The 21,205-nt window shown below is 48.2% G+C and overlaps 2 protein-coding genes across 3 annotated transcripts; one reads left to right on the top strand and one right to left on the bottom strand.

The window, feature by feature from the left end:
* Positions 1-1,577: 1,577 nt before the first annotated feature.
* Positions 1,578-21,205, bottom strand: RPS17 (ribosomal protein S17). 2 transcript variants are annotated; one of them, XM_063638619.1, is made up of 7 exons: positions 21,080-21,202; positions 20,633-20,784; positions 19,558-19,663; positions 18,981-19,046; positions 13,594-13,680; positions 6,573-6,750; positions 1,578-4,985 (listed from the first exon to the last, which is right to left on the bottom strand). In XM_063638619.1, exons 1-6 carry the CDS (start codon positions 21,080-21,082, stop codon positions 6,574-6,576), a joined length of 591 nt encoding a protein of 196 aa, XP_063494689.1. In that variant the 5' UTR covers positions 21,083-21,202; the 3' UTR covers positions 1,578-4,985; position 6,573. The 2 variants fall into 2 exon arrangements, with proteins under 2 accessions (XP_063494689.1, XP_055133358.1); XM_055277383.2 differs by lacking the exons at positions 1,578-4,985; positions 6,573-6,750; positions 13,594-13,680 and adding an exon at positions 17,111-17,242 and having other exon boundaries at positions 21,080-21,205.
* Positions 1,896-7,223, top strand: LOC129482126 (golgin subfamily A member 6-like protein 10). Its single transcript, XM_063638617.1, has 5 exons — positions 1,896-2,005; positions 3,672-3,822; positions 4,228-5,250; positions 6,291-6,406; positions 6,615-7,223. The coding sequence occupies exons 1-3, from the start codon at positions 1,958-1,960 to the stop codon at positions 4,959-4,961; spliced, it is 933 nt and encodes a 310-aa protein (XP_063494687.1). The 5' UTR covers positions 1,896-1,957; the 3' UTR covers positions 4,962-5,250; positions 6,291-6,406; positions 6,615-7,223.

The raw sequence follows: 21,205 nt of genomic DNA on the forward strand, positions 1-21,205 counted from the left end.
AATGCAATTTGAAAATATAGCCAACGATTCCACTTTTCCTCTCTAGTAAGGTTGGACATTCTGATTTACTTGGTGTTTTATTATAGAACTGCTAGTATGCCTGAGTCTTACATTGTGAAGATACTTTTTTAAAACTTGAGATGTAAGAGGATGTAAATGGTTTTGTAGGAGATCAGGCTGGATGAGAACGGACACTTGTAAACATACTTTTTAGACTAAATCTCTGATGGCCACTTGTTTTCTTATTGAACTCATAAAAATAAAACACATCGGATGGAGGGTGGGAGTAGGAAGGAGATATATGTCTTTTAATTGCATGTCATTGTTTCATAACAAGGCAGAACATATGGTAACCCTGGCTTTGGACCTACAGAAGGAAACACATTTTACTACCCGTTGTATGCCAAAGGTTCTTGAACACCTGCAGAGATTACTGCAGCACAGATTGCTGAACCCTAATCTAGAGTTTCTGATTCACCAGGTCTAGGGTGGGGCCTGAGAATTCGCACTTATAAAAAGGCCTCAGGTGCTGCTGGTGCTGCTAGTCCATAGACATTTTGAGAACCACTCTTTGTCTATTAACTGTAAATTGTAGAACTCTAGAAAAAAGCTTAGTTTGGTCTGGGATAAGAAGCACACATGTTATGGAGAAAATCATGAAAGATTCAACCCTTGATCCCAGCCTGGTGTGGATTTCAGGTAACAAGCAATACACAGTGACATAACACAATTCTTGGCTTTCATGATTGCAAGTCATAGCCAGGTATCAAGTGAGAAATTCAGTTTCCTTTGCAAGGCTTAGAGAGGCCAGGTGATTCTAGAAAAATGGGCCTTGTATTTGTTTTAAACCGGTAAAGAGCTCTAAGTGCTTATTAAATTGAAAGCTTTGTGTTCTTACTTACTTTGTATTTTACTTTATTTCTTTTGAGATGGAGTCTTGCTCTGTCGCCCAGGCTGGAGTGCAGTGGCGTGAGCTTGTCTCACTGCAACCTCTGTCTCCTGGGTTCAAGTGATTCTCCTGCCTCAAGCCTCCCAAATAGCTGGGATTACAGGCACCCACCACCACGCCTGGCTAGCTTTTGTATTTTTAGTAGAGACAGAGTTTCTTCATATTGGCCAGGCTGGTCTCAAACTCCTGACCTCAGGCAATCCACCCACCTTGGCCTTCCAAAGTGATAACATTACAGGCATGGGCCACCACACCCGGCCCAAAAGCTTTGTGTTTTTAAAGATATTAGACATGTTTCTTGTTTTTAAAAGAAATCTTAACAATAATGTAGGAGAATAAGACAAACATCTTTCCAAAAAAGAGAAATCATTGTGCTTATTTTGTCTTACTGTGATGTTGGATACTATATTCAGCTTCATTAATCATCAAGCATGCTATGGATTTTCCATTTTTATAGGATCTATATCTCAGTTAAAGTAATACTGGTAATTCTTGTGCTCCATTTGAAGATGAAAAATATAGACCAAAATCACAGACTTTGCATAGAAGCTGGATAATGAAGACAGCTCTGGAGGAACACATAGATACACACACACAGACACACATATATATAAAGTATACACACATATATTTTTTAAAGTTTACTTTTTACAGTTTTAAAGCTTTTAAAGCAAAAGCCAGCCCCTCCCCTCTCCCAGAATGGGTGGCCCCTCCCCTCTCTCTGAGTGGGCAGGGACAGCGGTTGCATGGGCCACTTTCCTTATGATGCCACAGATCCCTCTGGACATGCTGCTGCCTGGCCACGCCTCCTTTCCCTTTCATCTTTGTCACTGACCAATGGGCTTGGAGCATTAAGGCCACGCCCCTATTCTGCATTCTAGTGGGGCCCTGGTTACGCCTCCTGTGGCTCAGTCGCACAGCTGCCTGGTAGGTGACTGGAGGCATTCAGCAGTGCTCACTGGGATTTCGCTGAGGTGGCCCCAACCCCGCCTCCCTCCGCACCCCGCAATGTCAGGAAAAACACAACAGGGGAAATTGGCCGCAGCCAAGAAAAAGGTAAAACGCCCCAGGTCATGGCCCCCAACCCAGCCACAGACGCCCTCTGGTGACAAGACCGGTGCCAGAGTCCATACCAGTCCCGAGGCACACCAGACTGGGCCCCCCAACCCCAGCTCCTCTGGGCTCCCCCGACCAAAGTCTTGTCAGTCAGCCCCACCCCTTCAGCAAGGAGCCCAGTCCCTGCCCTTGCCAATCACCCCAGGGTGACTTGGGCGGGTGACTCCTGGGGCTCCCTGCTCCATACTCGGCCCTCACCTCCTATTGCCCCAAGCCCAACCTCCCTGGGCTCTCGGGGCTTGTGTCTCCCAGGACCTGGGTCCTCCAGCCCCAGGCCCCACCCTCGCCAGTCATCCCTGGGTGACTTAGGGCTGGTGACTCCTGGGGCTCCCTACTGCAGACTCTGCCCTCCCCTCCTGCCGCCCCAAGCTCGACCTCCCTGGGCTTCTTGGGCTGACGTCTCCGAGGACCTGGGTCAAAACCCTGTGTTTCCCTCCCCCATCGTGGAGCGGCTACTCGGGCATCGTGCTGATGTGGTCCCCTCCCCTGGGAGGAGTGGAATGTAGTGATGTCACAGTCCCCCTAGGAACTGTCATTACTGCTGCAAGACTGGCCTTTGGTCTTACAACCCAGTCCCCTAAGTTTTCTCACCCCATTTCTGGTTCCTCTGGTTGCAGCATAAATTTCCAGCTGGAAGGGGAGTGGGGACTATGCGACCTAGAAGCAAGAGGTCTCAGGCTGCCTTACTCCCTTCACATAGACGTTGACAGTGGGAAAAGCTTCCACTTCCCCTGTGAGCTGAAAACATTGACAGTATTTCTGGGTGGCAATGGGAGAATGGGTTTGGTTTGGTTTTCTCCCAGGCTTCTACTTTCCAGAGAGACTTTAACATTTTTTTCTGAGTTCTCCACGCTTCTGGGACCAGACTGCCCTTCAGTCAGTGGTCTCTGAAGTGAGATTTGCCCATCTTCTGTGGAATAGATCTTGGGAAACTGAACTTGACAGCTTGAATCTTCCTCATATCATCTCAACCTGGGGTACTTTGAGTGCCACAGGATAAATGTGGGACATCTTTCTGAAGCATCATTTTCCCTTGATTCTCTTGAGAAAAATCATTAACGTACTTAGAGATGACAGACACATAGGTTTCCAAGTGTATACCAGACTTCTCTCTGAAATGAGGCTTGGGTTGTCCTCTTTCTGATAAATTCCCAGATTTAACAGAAAAGCTGCCTTCTGCCATGAGGACACGTTGATATGAAAGTGTGAGAGGTACTGGCGCACTTCTTCACACTGACAGATGTGTGAGGATGTATGACTCTAAACCACACGGCCTACAGTTCTTGCCTGCTTAATGTTTACTTTTCTACCTCTGCCCCTGGTTTTGGTCCCTGGCAGCTGCTGATTCATGGCAAAACCCCAGAGCTTGGAGTCAGAGGACTGAGTTTAAGTTCCAGTATTTCCTTTTTCTTTCTTTCTTTCTTTTTTTTTCCTATCCATGGTATCAATCCCTCTCAGTCACTAAATGATTGTGACAACACCTTGTACAGTTGCTGGTGGCATTAAATCAGATGGTGTATAAGAGTATTTTGTCAAAACTGTAAAGGAGGATGTGGCTGTAGGGGCTGATGGTTCTCATGAGTGTTACTGCTCTTTTTTCCCACAGTTAAAATATTGGCAGAGGAAGAGCCCTGGCACTCCAGCAGGAGCTAACAGGAAAAATAAAATCAATGGCAATAGCCCTGATACAGCCATATCTGGTGGTTACCACTCACCTGGGGATGTGAGTCTTGGCTGGCCAGACAAAAACCAGATGGGTAAGATGGGGCTGGTGTGACCTGGGAGCAAGAGTGGCATCAGAGGGCTGTGGGGGTGACTTAGAATGCCCCAGGGAGGTGGGTGGATGGAAGGGCTTTGAGGCAGAGGGAAAGAGGTCTGTGCCAGGAGACGGCAAGTCTTGTCATCTCCATGAGCCTCAGTGTCCCCATCAGTAAAGAGGGAGGAATGCCCGTTGTCAGCCACCCACAGTGCTCTCTAGCTGAAAGTGACTTGGAAGACTGGCTACCATCCGGGTGTGAGGAATCATTAGCAGTGAGGCCAAGTTTGGGAAGCCTGAGAGGAGGAGCTGTGAACCAAAGGGTGGATTTTTTTTTTTTTTTTTTTTTTTTTTTTTTTTTTTTTTTGAGAATCCAGAGGCCCTTATTGTCTGCTTCCTTTCTCAGCTGAACCCCTGGCCCCAGAGCCCCCAGCAGGGCCCTCTGAGGTGGAGCAGCTACAAGATGAGACCAACCACCTAAGGAAGGAGCTGGAGAGTGTGGGAAGACAGCTCGAGGCCGAGGTGGAAAACAATCAGATGCTGATTCTCCTGAACAAGAGGCAGGAGGAGAGTCTATATGAACAGGAGGAGAGGATACATCAACAGGAGGACATGCTCTGTGAACAAGAGGAGAGGCTATTTGAAAAGGAGCAGAGGCTGTGTGAACAGAAAAAGCTGCCAGGGCAGGAGAGGCTGCTGGAAGAGGTGGAGAAGCTGTTAGAACAGGAGAGGCGGCTGGAGGAGCAGGAGAGGCGGCAGGAGGAGCAGGGGAGGCGGCAGGAGGAGCAGGGGAGGCGGCAGGAGGAGCAGGAGAGGCGGCAGGAGGAGCAGGAGAGGCGGCAGGAGGAGCAGGAGAGGCGGCAGGAGGAGCAGGAGAGGCGGCAGGAGGAGCAGGAGAGGCGGCAGGAGGAGCAGGAGAGGCGGCTGGAGGAGCAGGAGAGGCTGGTCGTCGAGGTGGAGGAGGTGCTAGAACAGCAGAGGCTTCGGGAGCAGGATGAGAGGCTGTGGCAGCAGGAGACTCTGCGGGAGCTGGAGAGGCTGCGGGAGCTGGAGAGGATGCTGCAGCAGCGGGCCGAGCCACACAGCGGCTGCGAGGAGCTGGCGCGTTGCCCCACCTGGGGAGGCTGCCCTCTTCCCTAGCCCTCAAGGCCTCTGTTTCTCCACCTGTAAAATGGGGCATTGTAGCCTTCACATGAAATGGTACTTCTAAAGGTACCTGTGAGCCAGAGCCCTGCTCTGATGGCTGTGGGAGAGAGGGGATGATTTTTCTAACCTGCCTCCACCCTTCCCGGTGCCATGGGAGGCAGACACCAAGTTCTGGGGTCTCCAGTTTTAGTGGGTGGCCACTGATTGCTTCTCTCTGTCCAGAACAACGAGAACAAGAGCACACTCCAGTGGGAGCAGCAAGGAAAGGAGCTGAAGAAGCTGGGTGAGCTGAAAGAGATGGTAACCTCCGACCCATCCAAGAAGGGCTGGGAGGCGGGCACCAGCCTCTGGGGAGGGGAGGTGCCAGGCCAGAGGCAGCTGCAGCCTGGGGGCAGGTGACCCCAGCACCCTCCAGGGCAGTCCTATGACTGTTTCTTGCTTCCTGCCCTCTGACTTTTAGAGGTGGGTAACCCTGGGCTCCTCCCATGTCTGGACATCATCATCCCAGCTAGAGGCATGGAGCCCCCCAATCACAGAGGAAGAGACAGTGGCATAAGAGGCTCCTTATGTCGGGTGTGGTGGCTCACACCTGTAATCCCAGCACTTTGGGAGGCTGAGGCAGGACAATCACTTGAGGTCAGGAGTTTGAGACCAGCGTGGCCAACATGGCGAAAGCTCATCTCTACTAAAATTAAAAAAAAAAAATAATTAGCCAGGCCTGGTGGTGCATGCCCGTAATCCCAGCTACTCTGGAGGCTGAGACACGAGAATCACTTGAGTCCGGGAGGTGAAGGTTGCAGTGAGCTGAGATCGCACCACTGCACTCCAGCCTGGGACACAGAGTGACACTGTCTCAAAACAAAACAAAACAAAACAGAAAAACAAAAAAGGCTCCTTAGGTTCAAACTGGATTCTGACCTCGGTTCCACTGGTCATAATTCAACTACTTTGCATCTCTAAGTCTCTGTTTCTTTAACTTCAAAAGGAAGTTAGCCTTTTCCTTGCAGAGGTGCTGAGGATTACATGAGATAATACGTGGAAACATGAGGCATGTAGCACACTTAGCAGATGGTGGTTGGCTCCCCCTGCTTTTCCATCAGTCTGTGGCCTACAGTTTAAATGCTGGGGAAAAGGACGTGAGATTTAAGGCTAGGGAAGGAGGCATGGGGTTCTAGGCAAGGGAGGCAGTCTCTTAGGCCTGGAGCAAGGGGGCAGGGGCGTGGGCAGGCCACAGAGCCCCACAGTGCCCTCACTACCCTATTAATGGGCCAGGAATCTGGAAGCCAGCCACCACATGCCCTCATGCCCAGGGTCTTCCTGCAGGTGGAGCTGAAGAGCCAAGAGGCTCAGAGTCTGCAGCAGCAGCCACACCAGTACTCGTGTACCGCTCTAGGAGCCCCAATCCCACAGGAGCTGGGGTGTTGCTGACAAGCAGCATGGTGAGTAGAGCCCTCAGGTGGGGTGGGCAGTCAGGAGCAGGGGAGGCTGGCACTGTGCTCAGATTCCCACCCCCCTCCCTCTCTCTGAAGATCTTTATGAGGTGAGCCTCACTGATAGCGTGGAGCCTGCACCAGGGAGGACAGGGAGGGTTCTCCCCATGACAACCTCACTGCACAGCAGATCCAGCAGCTGCTTTCTGTAATGCAGGACTCCCCAGGAGCACCCAGGCTTGGCTGGAGAAGCTGTTGGTACAGGAGAGGCGGCAGGAGGAGCAGGAGAGGCTGCATGCCATTCTTTTCGGGCTGCCGAGAACAGGGAAATAAACATCACCATCATCGAAGAGCTGGTCAAGAAATTAAAAAAAAAAAAAAAAAGTTAAGGGGCTAATCTCCTACACAATTCATTTACTTCATTTGAAAGTTAGAGCCACTTATGTTTATTTGTGTTTCCAATTCATAGTTTAAATTTATTTGTGTTTCTAATTTACAGTTTAAATTTACTTGTGTTTCTAATTTATAGTTTAAATTTACTTGTGTTTCTAATTTATAGTTTAAATTTATTTCTCAAAAGTTAAAGGAGAGTGGGTCTTTCCCTCGTGTTCACTCTGGCATCCTTTCGCATTTTTTTAAATTTGATAATTATAGGACGTTAGCATGCATATTGAGTTTGCCCTTATGTGGTGGGAGTTCAAACACACAAAGACCCACTATATGCACTCAACTGTTCTTGCTGGTTTGGGATAGGATGCCATGCTTTTTTTAATGTTAGTGCAGCATGTATATTCATTACGGAATTCAGATAAAATTTGCTTATGTTCTGCTGTTATGTTTGATCGAATCCTAATCACAGCGAGCTCTTCATTAGCTCAATATGTGGTTTGCCCTCAAGTGAGCAGTTTATTACTTTGTAATATGCCACTGTGAGTACTGACATTTACAGCTGTTTAAAGGCGGAGCACTGGAAACAGCCTTTCCCCCTTTTTCTGTGTATTGGGGATGGGAGTAATAACATTTTGGGGAGCTTTTTAAATCTCCCAGAAGAGGAGAGTGGCCTGCTCTGGCAGGTGTGTGCAGGATAGAATATGTTTCATTTGTTCCGGTGCCAAGAATGAGCACTGTACTATGGTAGTTCCCCTAGGATTTGTATGTTGCTCTGGGCTCATGAAGATATTGCATCATGAGCTGTGGCAGTTGTACTCTTTCTTGACGACTTAAAAAAGGATTATTTCTGAAGAATGAAAGGCTCCCACCATGACTGTGGATGTGGAAAACCTTTTCTAGCTTAGAGCATTTGTATGTACAATACATTTTAAAGTCAGAGTTCATGTTCCCTGTTTTAGTCACATGACTACATGTCCCAGTCCACAAAAGGGCACTGGCTGGCATTCTTCAAGATCAGAAGAAATCCTTGAAGAGTTTAAATGTCCCTGGAACAGGCATACGGGCTCTAGTCAAGAATGAATTCGAGTGAAGGAAAGCTGTGTGACACCTGGCATTCCTCTATGTTCATGGAGCTTATTTGAGGCTAGAAGATGGATTTTACCATCTAGACCTCTCTGGCTAATGCCTAGTCTTCAACCATCTGACATAGGAATTTACTTCTTTTCCTTGAATGGAAAACACTTTAAAAATAATAAGAAACGTTATTATAAACTAATATACGTGAGAGTACTTAGTTGAAACAAAAAGGAGTTTTAGTAGACAGTATTATACTACATTTGAAAATCAAGGAGAAGTTTATGCAACTTAAAATGTTTACAAACTGCAGCGCAATCTACTGTTTGTGAATGTCAAAGTGTTATGAGGAAAAGTGTCTATACAATTACAGAGTTATATTTCCTCACAAAGTTCTTTACGAAGAGTGAAATATGTTTTTATACCTCTCAGTTTCAGTTAGAGGCATATTTTGTGTAACATTTATGTTAATGTGCATGATCAATGAATTATTTCAGTCATATGTTGCCTAAATCATAACTGGATGATGCTTGGGAAAGAATCAACAGCTAAAACTTCATGAAGTTCTAATGTCTGTGTTCCAAAATACATCATATCATTAGGACGTAGGGAGAGATGTATCTGCACTCCCTGGGGTGGGCATTTCTAGTTACTAGACCATCTCCATTTTTAGCATTTGGCATCCTCATGATACTTTTATAAATATGACATTAATAGGAGATCAATAATAGGGTTTTACAGATTGAATAAGAGAATTGCCTGCATTCACTGAAAGAGTGCAAATATTGAGCCCTTGTGACTTCAACTGACTCTTCCAAATTGTATGAATTTATCAATGTATTAGATAAACTCAGTTTCAGAATGATAAAGAAAAACTGTTAGACCAAATAATGTGGCTAATTAACAGTGGTAGGATTTCCAGCCCAAGGGTTTAAAATGGACTTAAGGTCCTGTTCTTGCCTTTTATTTTCTGAACTTGCCGCTTTTGTATTCTTTGAGTTCAATTTAAAGACAGTTACTTTAAGTCCATTTTAAACCCTCAGGCTAGAAATCCTACCACTGTTAATTAACCACATTATTTAGTCTAACAGTTTTTCTTTATCATTCTGAAACTGGGTTTACCTAATAGATTGATAAATTATTTCAAGGGTATTTTTATAGTTCAAATCACTTCACTTTTACCCTGACACATATAAATGACTAGGAATGACCTTCAGATAGCCTTTAGCATCTGTAACCAATCTGACAATAATGTGTTCATCAGGTGCCTATGGATTAAATCACATACGGGCATATTTAAGCTGAATGTCAATCTGAAAAATGTACTATATTAACTGAAATACCACTCTTTGTGTAGGTATTTTGTCGTATGTTTAAAAAAAGCTAAAAAAAACAGAAATCGTGTGACAATAACTTAAGTCTTTCTTCAAAGCGCATGCAGTCTTTTGCAATACCTCATTCAGCCAAGTATTTGTTCTCTTCCTCATTCGGTAAAAGGCAGCTTTCAATTTGCTTCGAAGGCAACATTAGAAGGTTAGAGATCATCAGAAACAGAATTTTAAAATGTGAGTTTAACTGAATAAATGTGAATTTCTGTAGAAAGTAAAGAATCAAAACACCTATCTAAAGACTGCAATATAGGATAATTATTTTTAAAGTATTTGATTAAACCTGATAGGTTTTCTCGAAATGGAAAAAATCAGTTCTAAAACCAAAGGTAATTTTTTGAAAATGTGAAAATGTAAATCAGCCCTATCCATAAAATAATTTCTCTAAAACTTTATCTTAGTCATTTTAAAATAATATAACCATTCAAAAATGTAACTGCTATCTTCATGTTTTGAAATAAGTTAAAACATTTTAAAGATGAATACTGTAGTTTAAAAGAAAGAAACCAGGGGAAGGAAAAGTAGAGAAAGAAATGCCAATTCCAGTCCAAAGCTTTATTTGCCAAGTTTTCTTAGAATGACTTTTACCTATTTATGAATTCTTACAAACAGAATGTATAATGGAAATACTGACTTTTGCCTAAAGTGGCATTGTTGGCTGCTGTGATGTTACTGTAATGTAATAAATTATTAAATTGTTGCAAAGTGCTGTTTTTGCCTTAAAATTTTGTGTGTCTTGAAAACTATAGTATTAAATACTATAGCGTGCAAACAATGGGCACGCTTGGCATGAGATAATCTGTTTTTATTTTTACAAAATTGTAACTATATAAGTGTGTTTATTAAAAGAACAAAGTTATGGGATGAAAGAGTTATGGGATAAAAAATATGGAAAAGCGTGTCAAAAAAAGTAGAAAAAAGTATGAAAAGTTATTTAAAAAGTTATGAAAAAGAAGTTATGGGATTAAAAAAAAAGTCACGGGATATAAATAAAAATAAATAAAAGCAGGCCCCTGTCAGCATAAGCCTGGAGAAGTGGGTCTGGGGTCTCCGCCCCCACCATGTCCCTACAACCCCTTCCCAGTCACCATTCCCCTTTACCATTAGGGTAGCAAGACAAGACCCCTGTCTAATGGGGGGAGACAGACCCTTTGCCACGTTAACCAGGGCTGAGTCCTTAAATTTCTGGACGATGATGCTTGTTATTTAAGAGCCAGAGGTTGGTGGAGTCAGTTTGTTTGGAGGAGGTCTGATAGCCTCCTTACTCTCACCAAAGCAACTTTTCCCTCAGGGGGGTTCCCATCTTCTTATTCAGAAAGGCAGCTGAGGCGGGACAGTGGGGCTAACAGTAGACCAGGCGAGGGCACTGGCTGCTGGGGTGACCCCCGCTTCCCCAGTGTATATATTGTATCTGCGTAACATTTTGTATATTCTGGGGGGTGGGGCCGCCCCTCTATCGTACCTAGTGGAGGTTGGAGCTGGCATATGGGGAGGAGGTTCTAATAATTATTTGCATCTGGGAAACGTATTTATTGCTAGCACAGGACAGAGGAAGGAGGCGGAGATGGGGTCCTGGCTCCCTTGGTGATGCGACTCCTGTTTATTTTGCTTTTGATTTTGGAATAAATGGATTTAGCCATACTGCTCAGCCTGGTGTGTTCCCATTTCCTTCACTGGGTCTTGGAGTTTGTCCCACTGAATGAGGAGCCCCAGAGTGTCTGAGCATGTCCAGCTGGGCTGTTGGGGATCTTCCAGGCCTGTTACCTGTATGCTGCCTGGTGACACCTGGTGGACGTCACGGGGACTGCCGTGGCACTATGGGGCACAGTCCGGCCCTGACAGCCAACAGGCTCAGAAGCCTGATCTAGCAGTGGCCAGGAAGAGAGATACCAGCACCCAAGGGCACTGACTTCCATCCACCCCAGGCATCTTCCGTTCTGTCCCCTTGCCTCCCTCTCCTGTCTGCACCGGGTGGCCTTTTCTGTCTGTCCCTCCAGTGCACATGGTGGCCTGTTCTGTCTGTCCCTCCAGAATGCCGGCTGCCACTCAGTCTCCCTCCAGGCTGAGATCATGACCCTGCCCCCTAGTGGCCAGAGCCGGCTTCACAGGATAAGAGCCAGCTAAGCTCCAGGGACTTTCCAGGAAAAGTGTCCCTTGGAAAGGATGTGGCCTTTTCACTTGCGCCCAACAGCACCCTAGAAATGGCTTGGCCTTTCCCCTCCCCTGAGCTCCACAGAGAACACAGCCAGTAGAGGACACATTCTCTGCCTTCCAGAAATGGGTGTGATTCTCAGCCGAGGGACAGCAGGACTGGTAGAGACTGTCAGGCCACACGGCTGCCTGCACAGCACCCCCATGCTTGGTGAAGGGTAGGAGGGATAGCTGGGGCTCGCTGTCCACAGGCCAGGCATGACAGGGAGGCTCACTGGAGGTGGCACACTTTGGAGGGGCGATGTCAGGGGACAGCTTTCTCTTGTTGGGCCACAAGACTCCAAAAGAACAGCACAGGGACTTATTCCTAGTGCTAGAGGTGGGGCGGTCGGCCATGTGTAGATGCATATATAGCATATATATATATATATATATATATATATATGGCTATTTATAGAACAGGGCAGGGGCATACCACAGAGGGGGCACAAATTTTCAGCAATGGTCACACCTGGATGTGTCAGCTCACCACTACAACAGACTAAGTCACAGATGAAGGGGGCTGGCTTTAGGGCTGGGGGAGACACTCTCAAGTCACAGAACACCCGCCCAGGCAGGCTTGGAAAGGGAGGTCTCTGAGAAGAGGAGGGATCTGTTTAGAGGTCAAAGTGGGGCCTGGGGCTCTCAGGATGGGATGGATTTACCTGACCCGATCAGCTGGTAAGTGGAGAGAAAGCAGAGAGAACAGGAGAGAAAAGCGAGTGGATTGCTGGTGAGGCAAGTGCAGAGCATGGGCGTGACTCGGCAGCTGTGGGAGGGCTGGGGAGGGGAGGGCCCAGGTGCGGGTGTGTAGTAAGGTTCCTGGAAAAGGGGCTGGAAGGGAAAGGGGAGCAGGATGGAGGGAGAAGCCGGAGCTTCACAGGTAGTGCCTGGGGGCTGCAGCGGCCCTCCACACCCCACACACGCCTCTCCCGTGGCATCCAGGCAGTGTACCCACAGTTCAGACCAATGCTCAGCCCCCTCAGGCTTCCCTTTTCTCTGGTCACCCTGTCTTCCAACCCACTGGCCCAGGGCCACCCCTCGCCTTGGGGAGCCCCAAGCAACAGCCACCAGGCCTGATAGGGAAGGAACACTGCTTGAACCAGGATGATGAAGCTAAAGGGGATGGATGGTTGGAGTAAGCACCGGAGGCCCCTTTGGGCCATCAGAAAGCCCAGGACCCTCTGAGAGGACCCTGGGGGAGGCAGGGAGGGCAGGCAGCCAGATGCCACTGGCCATAGACTAGTAAGTCTAAGAGGGGAGCCTCAGCTTGTTGGGGGACTGCAGGTCACATAGGTGAGGATGGGCCCTTCCTGCAGGGAAAAGCAGAAGAGGGAGAGTCTGTGGCAGGAGAGGTGGGCAGGCTCACTGGACAAAGCTCAGCCAGGCCAGTAGGCACTGTGGTCCCCTTGGTTGAATAGCATAGGTGACCTCTAGGAGCAACAGGCCAAGGTGCATGAGCCCACTGGCTGGCAGTAGTGCTTCAGCGGGGGCCAGGGACCCTGCCTTTGGTCACACACTGGCAGCTATGACGGTATCAGAGAGAGGGATGGGGGCTGTGTGTCCCTGCCTGGCCTGTGAAGTGTGTTGTGGGATGACCGTGCATATAAGGACTCTCAGGCTTTTATCCTAGATCACCACTGGATCGCCAACAAATAGAGGAGGTGGGACCCTGAGTATCACCCTAATCTGATTTGGCTCTCAGCACTCCCAGGCTGGGAGCTGGATACCCTGCCCCGGCAGCATGACTCAGACTGCACGACAGGTATGGCATGCCCAGGATGATGTTCCTAGGCCTCTGGCTGCCTCAGAATCCAGCCCCACACACAACCCCCTCCAAGCTCCCAGCCCCTACACCATAAACCACGAGCTCTCTGCCCTCTCTGATGGCTCCAGAGACCACCCATGTCTGCCAGCTTGGGCATGGAGCCCGTTCCAAGAGCCCCCAGGCTCAGTCATGGAGGCTGGGGACTTTGGGACCGTTGGGGCCGGCCCTGGTATCTGCGTCCAGGCGGGATGCTCTGCACCTGCAGCCAGGAGTCATCCACAGGCTCCCATGGGCATGCTGATGGTGATCGTGTTGATGTCGCTGATGATGCTGAGCGCCTCTGTCAGCACGTGGTGCATGCACAGCATCTCATCACCCCGCTGTACCTGCTCTGCAGACTCCTCCATCAGCGTGTTCTGGTCCCCATTCGAGTACAGGTTGGACAGCAGCTCCAAGAAGATGAATTCCTTGGTCTGAGAGTGGGCAAAGAGGGAAGGAGGGTGGAACCTGATGCCTGTGCCGCCCTGGCTGCCCTGCCAGGCCCTGCTGGGACTGTGCACTGGGCTTAGAGCCCCGAGTATGGCTTTTCAGATGCAGCTTCTACATCACTTAGACTCGAAGATCTGCCTCCCCACTGCCTTTTCTCACTCAGATGGGGACACTGAGGTCCAGAGGAAAAGTCACCTGTCCAAGGTTACAGATATGGAAGGGGACTCAGGACCTATCATGCCACCGGCACAACTGTCTACTCAGTTTTTAAAAATTTTTTTGGAGATAGGATCTCACTCTGTCGCCAGGCTGGAGTACAGTGGGTGAGATCACTGCTTATCGCAGCCTCAACCTCCTGGGCTCAAAGTGATCCTCCAACATCGGCTTGTCGAGTAGCTAGGACTACAGGCATGTGCCACCACCAAGCCCAGCTATTTTTAAGATTTTTATGTACAGACCAGGTCTCACTATGTTGCCCAGGCTGGTCTCAAACTCCTGTGCTCAAGCAATCCTCCTGCTTTGGCCTCCCAAAGTGCTGGGATTACAGGGATGGGCCACTGTGCCCAGTCCCATGTTATATTTCTATGGGACAGCTCTGGTCTTGACCGTGCCTCCCTCCCTGGACCTGGTCCCATAGGGCTGGTCCGCATCTCTCCCAGGCCAACATGGCCACCTCCATCCCCAGTGCCACAGTCACCCCCTGCCCCCATGGGGCAGTGCATGCACATTGTTGATCATGAGGTGCATGATGATCCTGGGCATGAGACCAACCATGAGGTCCCACACTGTCTTGTTGACAATGGCCATATAGGAGTCTACCAGGTTCTGGGTGGTCTCCTTTAAGATCTATTTGCTTAGAATAGTGTTTACTAGAGGTGAGGAAGAGTAAGGCGGAGGGGGTAGCCAAAGGTTGGCTAACAGATTAACAGATATAAGAGTACATGGCTGAATGTGGTGGCTCACACACTAGTGTAATCCTAGCTCTCTGGGAGGCTGAGTGGGGAGGATCACTTGAGGCCAGGAGTTCACGGCCAGCCTGGGTAACATAGGAGATATTATGTCTACAAAAAATTTAAAAATTAGCTAGGCATGGTGGTCTATACCTGTGGTCCCGGCTACTAAAGCCCAAATTGAAGGACAAAATAAATCAACCGACTTTTCACATTTTGTGAATGTGACCAAAATGTGACCAAGGACTGACTGAATTACATAGTATTATATCAATGTTACATTTCCTGACTGATCATTGTATTGTGGTTATATAAAATAATGTTCTTGTTCTGGAAGTAATACTGAAATATTTGGGAGTAAATGGGCACATCTCCAACTTAACTTCAAGTGGAGCAGAAAAAAAGTTTTGTGTGTCCATGGAAAACTATGCAGCCATAAAAAACGATGAGTTCATGTCCTCTGTAGGGACATGGATGAAGCTAGAAACCATCATTCTGAGCAAACTATCGCAAGGACAGAAAACCAAACACCACATGTTCTCACTCATAGGTGGGAATTGAACAAGAACACTTGGACACAGGGTGGGGAACATCACACACCGGGGCCTGTCATGGGGTTGGGGGAGGGATAGCATTAGGAGATAGACCTAATATAAATGACAAGTTAATGGGTGGAGCACACCAACATGGCACATGTATACATATGTAACAAACCTGCACGTTGTGCACATGTACCCTAGAACTTGAAGTATAATAATTTAAAAAAATAAATCGTTAAAATAAAGAAAAAAAGAAAAAATGTTATAGATTTTCTTGAATATAAAAAGTTGTGTGTGTGTGTGTGTGTATAAAGAATATATGGCCTGGCACAGTGGCTCACACCTATAATCCCAGCACTTTGGGAGGCTGATGCAGGTGGATCACCTGAGGTCAGGAGTTCAAGACCAGCCTGACCAACATGGAGAAACCCTGTCTCTACCAATAATACAAAATTAGCCAGGCGTGGTGGTGCATGCCTGTAATCCCAGCTACTTGGGAGGCTGAGACAGGAGAATCGCCTGAACCTGGGAGGTGGAGGTTGCAGGGAGCCAAGATCGCGCCATTGCACTCCAGCCTGGTCCACAAGAGCGAAACTCTGTCTCAAAAAAGAAAAAAAAAAATTAGCTTTGTGTGGCGGTGAGCGCCTGTAATCCCAGCAACTCGGGAGGCTGAGGCAGGAGAATCACTTGAACTTGGGAGATGGAGGTTGCAGTGAGCCAAGATTGTGCCACTGCACTCCAGCTTGGGTGACAGAGTGAGACTCCATCTCCCCCCAGAAAAAAAGATAAAGCCATTGAGGCAAAATGTGAACTGGTAAACCTGGGTGTTCTTTGTACTATTCTTGCAACTTCTCTGTAAGTTTGAGATTATACAAAAATTAAGTTACAAAACACATTAAAAATATCTGCTGTATTTATCTGCTTGACAGAAATAGATACGCAAGAATCACTTTAAGGCCAGAGCTTTGCCACTTTCTGACTACTTTTTTTTTTGGAGACAGGGTCTCACTTTGTCGCCTAGATTGTAGTGCAGTGGCATGATCTCGGCTCATCACAACCTCCACCTCCAAGGCTTAGGCAGCCCTCCGACCGCCTAAGCACATGTAGCTGGACTACACATGCACATCACCATGACTAGCTTATTTTCTACCTTTTTAGTAGAGAGAAGGTCTTGCTATTGCCCAGGCTGGTCTCCAACTCTCAAGCTCAAGCAATCCCTCCCGCCTCAGTCTCCTGGAATACTGGGATTACAGGTGTGAGCCACCATGCCCTGCCTGTTCTCTTGGACACCCATCCAGCTAAGCTTGGCTCTGCAACAGCTCCTTGTCCCACTGGAGAAACACGGAGCCCACAACTTTCCTCATATGCAAGGGCATGAACCAACCAAGTGCAGCCCAGCTCCTGTGAGACACACACACACGCGGTTAACTGACAGCGACAGAGATCCTAAAGCTCAGTGTCCGGGGGAGTCCACCCAGGTCGCAGCTGGTTGAGCTCTGCCTCCAGTTAGGCTGAAGCATCCCAGTATCGATCTTCCCATACACATTTATTCACATTTTGAGATCTCTTATAGTCTAGGCATTGGGCTCAACATCATCCTACCTCCCACTGAAAGAAAAGTCAAACCCTGATACACGATAATCCTGTTGCTACCTTCTGAACGTGGGCAAGTTGGCCCAAATTGTGTGTACCCAGCAGGGGCTGAAGACCCAGGGAAGCTGTCAAAGCATCTTTCCAGGCTCATACGGCAGACCACTCTCGACACACTCAGGCTTGCTCTTGCTCCTTTACTAAATTCTGGTGAACACACTCCCCATAAACCAGATGAAGCAGCACCTGAACCCCAGGCAAGTGCCAGCTGATGTGTTGCCTTGAGAACTCCTGCCTTTCCTCTACCCACACACAACTGCAAAGATGACACAGGCAAGGCTGTTGTCCCAGATTTATTGAAAATAATACAGCACTACAGAAAAAATTCAAACAGGTCCCCGAGGCGTTTTGAAATTCATCCCAACTGTAGGCTGAGTGACCTGAAGGTTGGACAGACTGCCGAAGTCCTGGAATGAGAAAATGGATTCAGTGAGCAGTTACTGGTGAGATCTGTGGGTGGACCCCAGAAGAAAACAGAGGCCCCTAGAGCCACAGCACTCTCAAGGGGGTTCAGAGGCGACCTGAAGGACCCTTTAAGAGCCAACAGGGTTCGCAGTGCCTCCCATTTTTCCAGAGTGATCTTCCTTCAACACACACCTGACCATGTGGTATCCCCATTTACTACTCTATGACTTTTACCCAATGTACCATGCCACTTGTATCTGTTTTCACAACCCCTTCCTATCAACCACTCTAAAACACCGTTTCTCAATCTGGCAACGTAGACATCCTGGACTGGACATTCTTTGTTAAAGGGGGCTGTACTGAGTATTGCAGAAAGTTTAGCAACATCCTTGGCCTCTACGCATTATAAGTTAGCAGGTACTCCCTCGCTATGAGAACCAAAAACGTGTCTGGACAATGCCAAATGTCCTCTAAAGCAAAACTCTGTCACTTTGAGAATACACAGTGCCACTTGCTTTCCAGGACCAGCCCCGGGTAAGAGCTATGACTAATATAATCAACATTTGTGAAGGGCCCAAGTACACAAGGCATCAAGCAGAACGGAGGGAGGCAAGTGCAGACCCTGCCCTCAAACAAGTTCAGGCTGGTAGGCAGGGGAAGAAGCCAAAGGGCCCACCTTATACCTGGAACTTCATGTCCTATTTGGTCCTCAGAAACCCATTTTAGTTTCAACAAAAAAGCTGCATTCAGCACAGTGGTTATTTCAGGAAGAAAAGACCCATAGCGGGGCTGTAGCTGTACTGGTGATGTTTTTCTGAAGCTGGGAAAGTACATGTGAGTTCACTTTGCTATTACCTTTTTGAGTGTCTTAAACATTTAATCACCATAAAAATAGGAAAAATGAAGTTGTTCAAAATCACCAACCGCCCAATGGATTTTGAAGCCCATGCTTTCACCAAAGTATGCAAAAGGACTAAGACAAGCCACAGAGGCCGGGCGCGGTGGCTCACGCTTGTAATCCCAGCACTTTGGGAGGCCGAGGTGGGCGGATCACGAGGTCAGGAGATCGAGACCACGGTGAAACCCCGTCTCTACCAAAAATACAAAAAATTAGCCGGGCGTGGTGGCGGGCGCCTGTAGTCCCAGCTACTCGGAGAGGCTGAGGCAGGAGAATGGCGTGAACCCGGGAGGCGGAGCTTGCAGTGAGCCGAGATCGCGCCACTGCACTCCAGCCTGGGTGACAGAGCAAGACTCCGTCTCAAAAAAAAAAAAAAAAAAAAAAAGACAAGCCACAGAAAAAACATCAAAGTGCAATGAAGATACTCGTGAACTACCTAAGTAGTGCCTTGTATGTACCTGGAAATGGACCAAAGCTCATTTCTGAGTGGTTAGCATGGAGACACCAAAGGAATGCCTTCACAGAAGAAAAGCAGGCAGATTCAGCCAGGGCTGACACAAAAGGGGCAACGTAAGCCAGCTATAAAACCAAGAACAGAAGCAGCCAAGAGAGAAAAGGTGTCCTGGAAGCCACTAGATTTGGGAATCATGATCTTGCGGCGAGCAAACTCAATGCACACAACTTCCGCTACACCCCTTATGAAAGCAGTCCAGTTTAGTGGCTAGAAGTTTAGAAGGGATTCCCAACTCTGCCACTTACTAGCTGGGTGACCTTGGATAACAAGACCTACTGATGGCTTTTTACCAGGGAAATACCACTTTAGGAATCCAGCAAACACTTACCAAAAGCTTCAGCATTTCCTTAGTGTCAGGATCTACTTCAATTATCTCCTGATCCAAGGCTGAGACCTAGAAGGAAACGAGGTAGAGTCAAAATACCAATCAATGAGATTATCACTCACCTCTCCTGCTCTCTCCAGGTTCTTAAATATGGGGAAGAGGAGCTGCACAAGGATAGCATTCCTCTTAAAAGGCGAGCAGTCTCTTACAGTATTACAGACCCCGATGACCTGTTCTTCTGGTCTTACCTTCCCATGCCCTTATTCAGTATTCAGAACACTTGAAGTCTGTGTTTACACCAAAGAATACTATATTAGGTGCAAACAATCAAGCCACAACAGCAGTCATCAAATCAACATTATTAAGGGCTCTCATGAAATATGGAATAGACTTAACTGGTTCCAGAAGAGCAGAATGGAGGCTAAGAAACTCATAGGGAGCCTATTGGCACCCACAGCTGGTTATGGAATGTATGGATAAAAGGTCTCCTCAGATTCAGCTGAGGTCCCTTTGGAAGCCAGGAACCCACAGGTTTATTATTTGAGGATTAACCAGAAGCCCAAATAACCAGGAAGTTTACCTCAGGAACATAATTGTCTCTCCTTTCTCTCTCCTCCTCCTGCAGCTTGATGGAGATACCTCTTACTGGGCCTCTCTGAATCCGCTTCATCAGATGCGTGACATAGCTACAAAGTACACATAGCCAAAGAGAACAGTAGGAAGACAAATCAACTCCCACCTGGTACTCAGCACATGTGGATATGTAAATACCCGCTTTAGTTCTTTTCCACAGTGAGAAGGGAGACGACTCACTATCCTGGGACCTCCTACACATAGAACCTCCACTGGCCTGAGCATTCCTTCCCTTTGGTTTCTCACTCTATTCAAACTCTCCCTCATGATCAACTGCCCCGCCCCGCAGTTTCACGACCCTTCACAGCCTTCATTTTCTTCCAATTTCAAATTCACATAATTTGGCAATACGTTGACTTTGGCACTATTCTTCCAGGCCATATTCCTATAAATCTCTCGAACAGTAACTGCAACTGTGAAGAACGCATTATAAGCTGACACGCAGCCGGGCGCGGTGGCTCACGTCTATAATCCAAGCAAGTTGGGAGGCCGAGGCGGGCGGATCGCTTGAGGTCAGGAGTTCGAGACCAGCCTGGCCAACATTGTGAAACCCCGTCTCCACTAAAAATACAAAAATTAGCCAAGTGTGGTAGCACGTGCCTGTAATTCCAGCTACTCGGAAGGCTAAGGCATGACAATCGCTTGAACCCGGGAGGCGGAGGTTGCAGTGAGCCGACATGGCACTACTGCACTCTAGCCTGGGCGCCAGAGCAAAATTCCGTCTCAAAAAAAAAAAAAAAAAGAAAGAAAAGAGAAGAAAGTTGACAACTAAAAGCAACGTAGTTTCAAGGCAAGAGGTCTGACGGTGGCTACCTTCGACCCAGTGTCACCGCGGCCAGCCATGACACAGGCCTAAGTTCACAACAGAAATCCTGCACACGCAGAGTTCTAGCCCTTCTCCGGGACACCAGGGAGTCTCAGGCTAATGAAACCACCACGGCACCGTCTCTTCCCGAATCGGAGGGCGGCAGAGCACACAAACAGATCGCGGGGCCCCGGAGGCCGAGGAAGCCCCGACTCACCCTGCTATTTTGTTGCGGAGCTTTTTGCTGGGGATGATGGCGATCTCCTCGCACACGCGCTTGTTAGTGTGGAAGTCGTTGCCCAGGCGCGTGTAGTACTTTTCTATAATGACCCGGGCCGCCTTCTTCACGGTTTTGGTGCGAACGCGGCCCTGCGGGTGGAGAGGACAGGATCACTCACGAGCCAGCGCAACCTTGTGGGAAGAGTGCGGCGCCGAGCCCCGGCAGGTGTGGTTGGGGACCAACGGCTGCACTGAGTCGGAGAGGGCCCGGCTGCACAGTACCGGGCGCCGGGCTCAATGCGGAAGCCGCCGGCCCGTTGCGCTCCAGCCTGACAGGGCTCCGCGCCTGCCCGGCCCAGGGCCTCTCTCTGTGGGCTGAGGACCGCGGGAAGCTGCAGATGGGGGACGATTGTGGAGGATGGCGGCCTCGAGCCAAAACACCTACCATGTTAGCGGGTCCTTGGTAAAAGAGGAAACAGGAAGCACAGGCGAGGCCTATTAAAGCTTAGGCCAGAAAGCCGCTTCCGCCCGGCCCCGTGCGCGCTGAGCCTACTCGGGAGCCACACAGCGC

This window comes from Symphalangus syndactylus, chromosome 5, assembly GCF_028878055.3.
Source record: "Symphalangus syndactylus isolate Jambi chromosome 5, NHGRI_mSymSyn1-v2.1_pri, whole genome shotgun sequence".
In the NCBI taxonomy this organism is placed as follows: domain Eukaryota; kingdom Metazoa; phylum Chordata; class Mammalia; order Primates; family Hylobatidae; genus Symphalangus; species Symphalangus syndactylus.

Coding starts and splice junctions, on each gene's coding strand:
- LOC129482126 (XM_063638617.1), top strand. CDS start 1,958: ATGTCAGGAAAAACACAACAGGGGAAATTGGCCGCAGCCAAGAAAAAG. Junction 2,006..3,671: donor TGGCCGCAGCCAAGAAAAAG/GTAAAACGCCCC, acceptor TTTTTCCCACAG/TTAAAATATTGGCAGAGGAA. Junction 3,823..4,227: donor GCCAGACAAAAACCAGATGG/GTAAGATGGGGC, acceptor TTCCTTTCTCAG/CTGAACCCCTGGCCCCAGAG.
- RPS17 (XM_063638619.1), bottom strand. Junction 19,047..19,557: donor GAGACAATTATGTTCCTGAG/GTAAACTTCCTG, acceptor GTTTCCTTCTAG/GTCTCAGCCTTGGATCAGGA. Junction 13,681..18,980: donor AGGAAATGCTGAAGCTTTTG/GTAAGTGTTTGC, acceptor GCCCACTCTCAG/ACCAAGGAATTCATCTTCTT.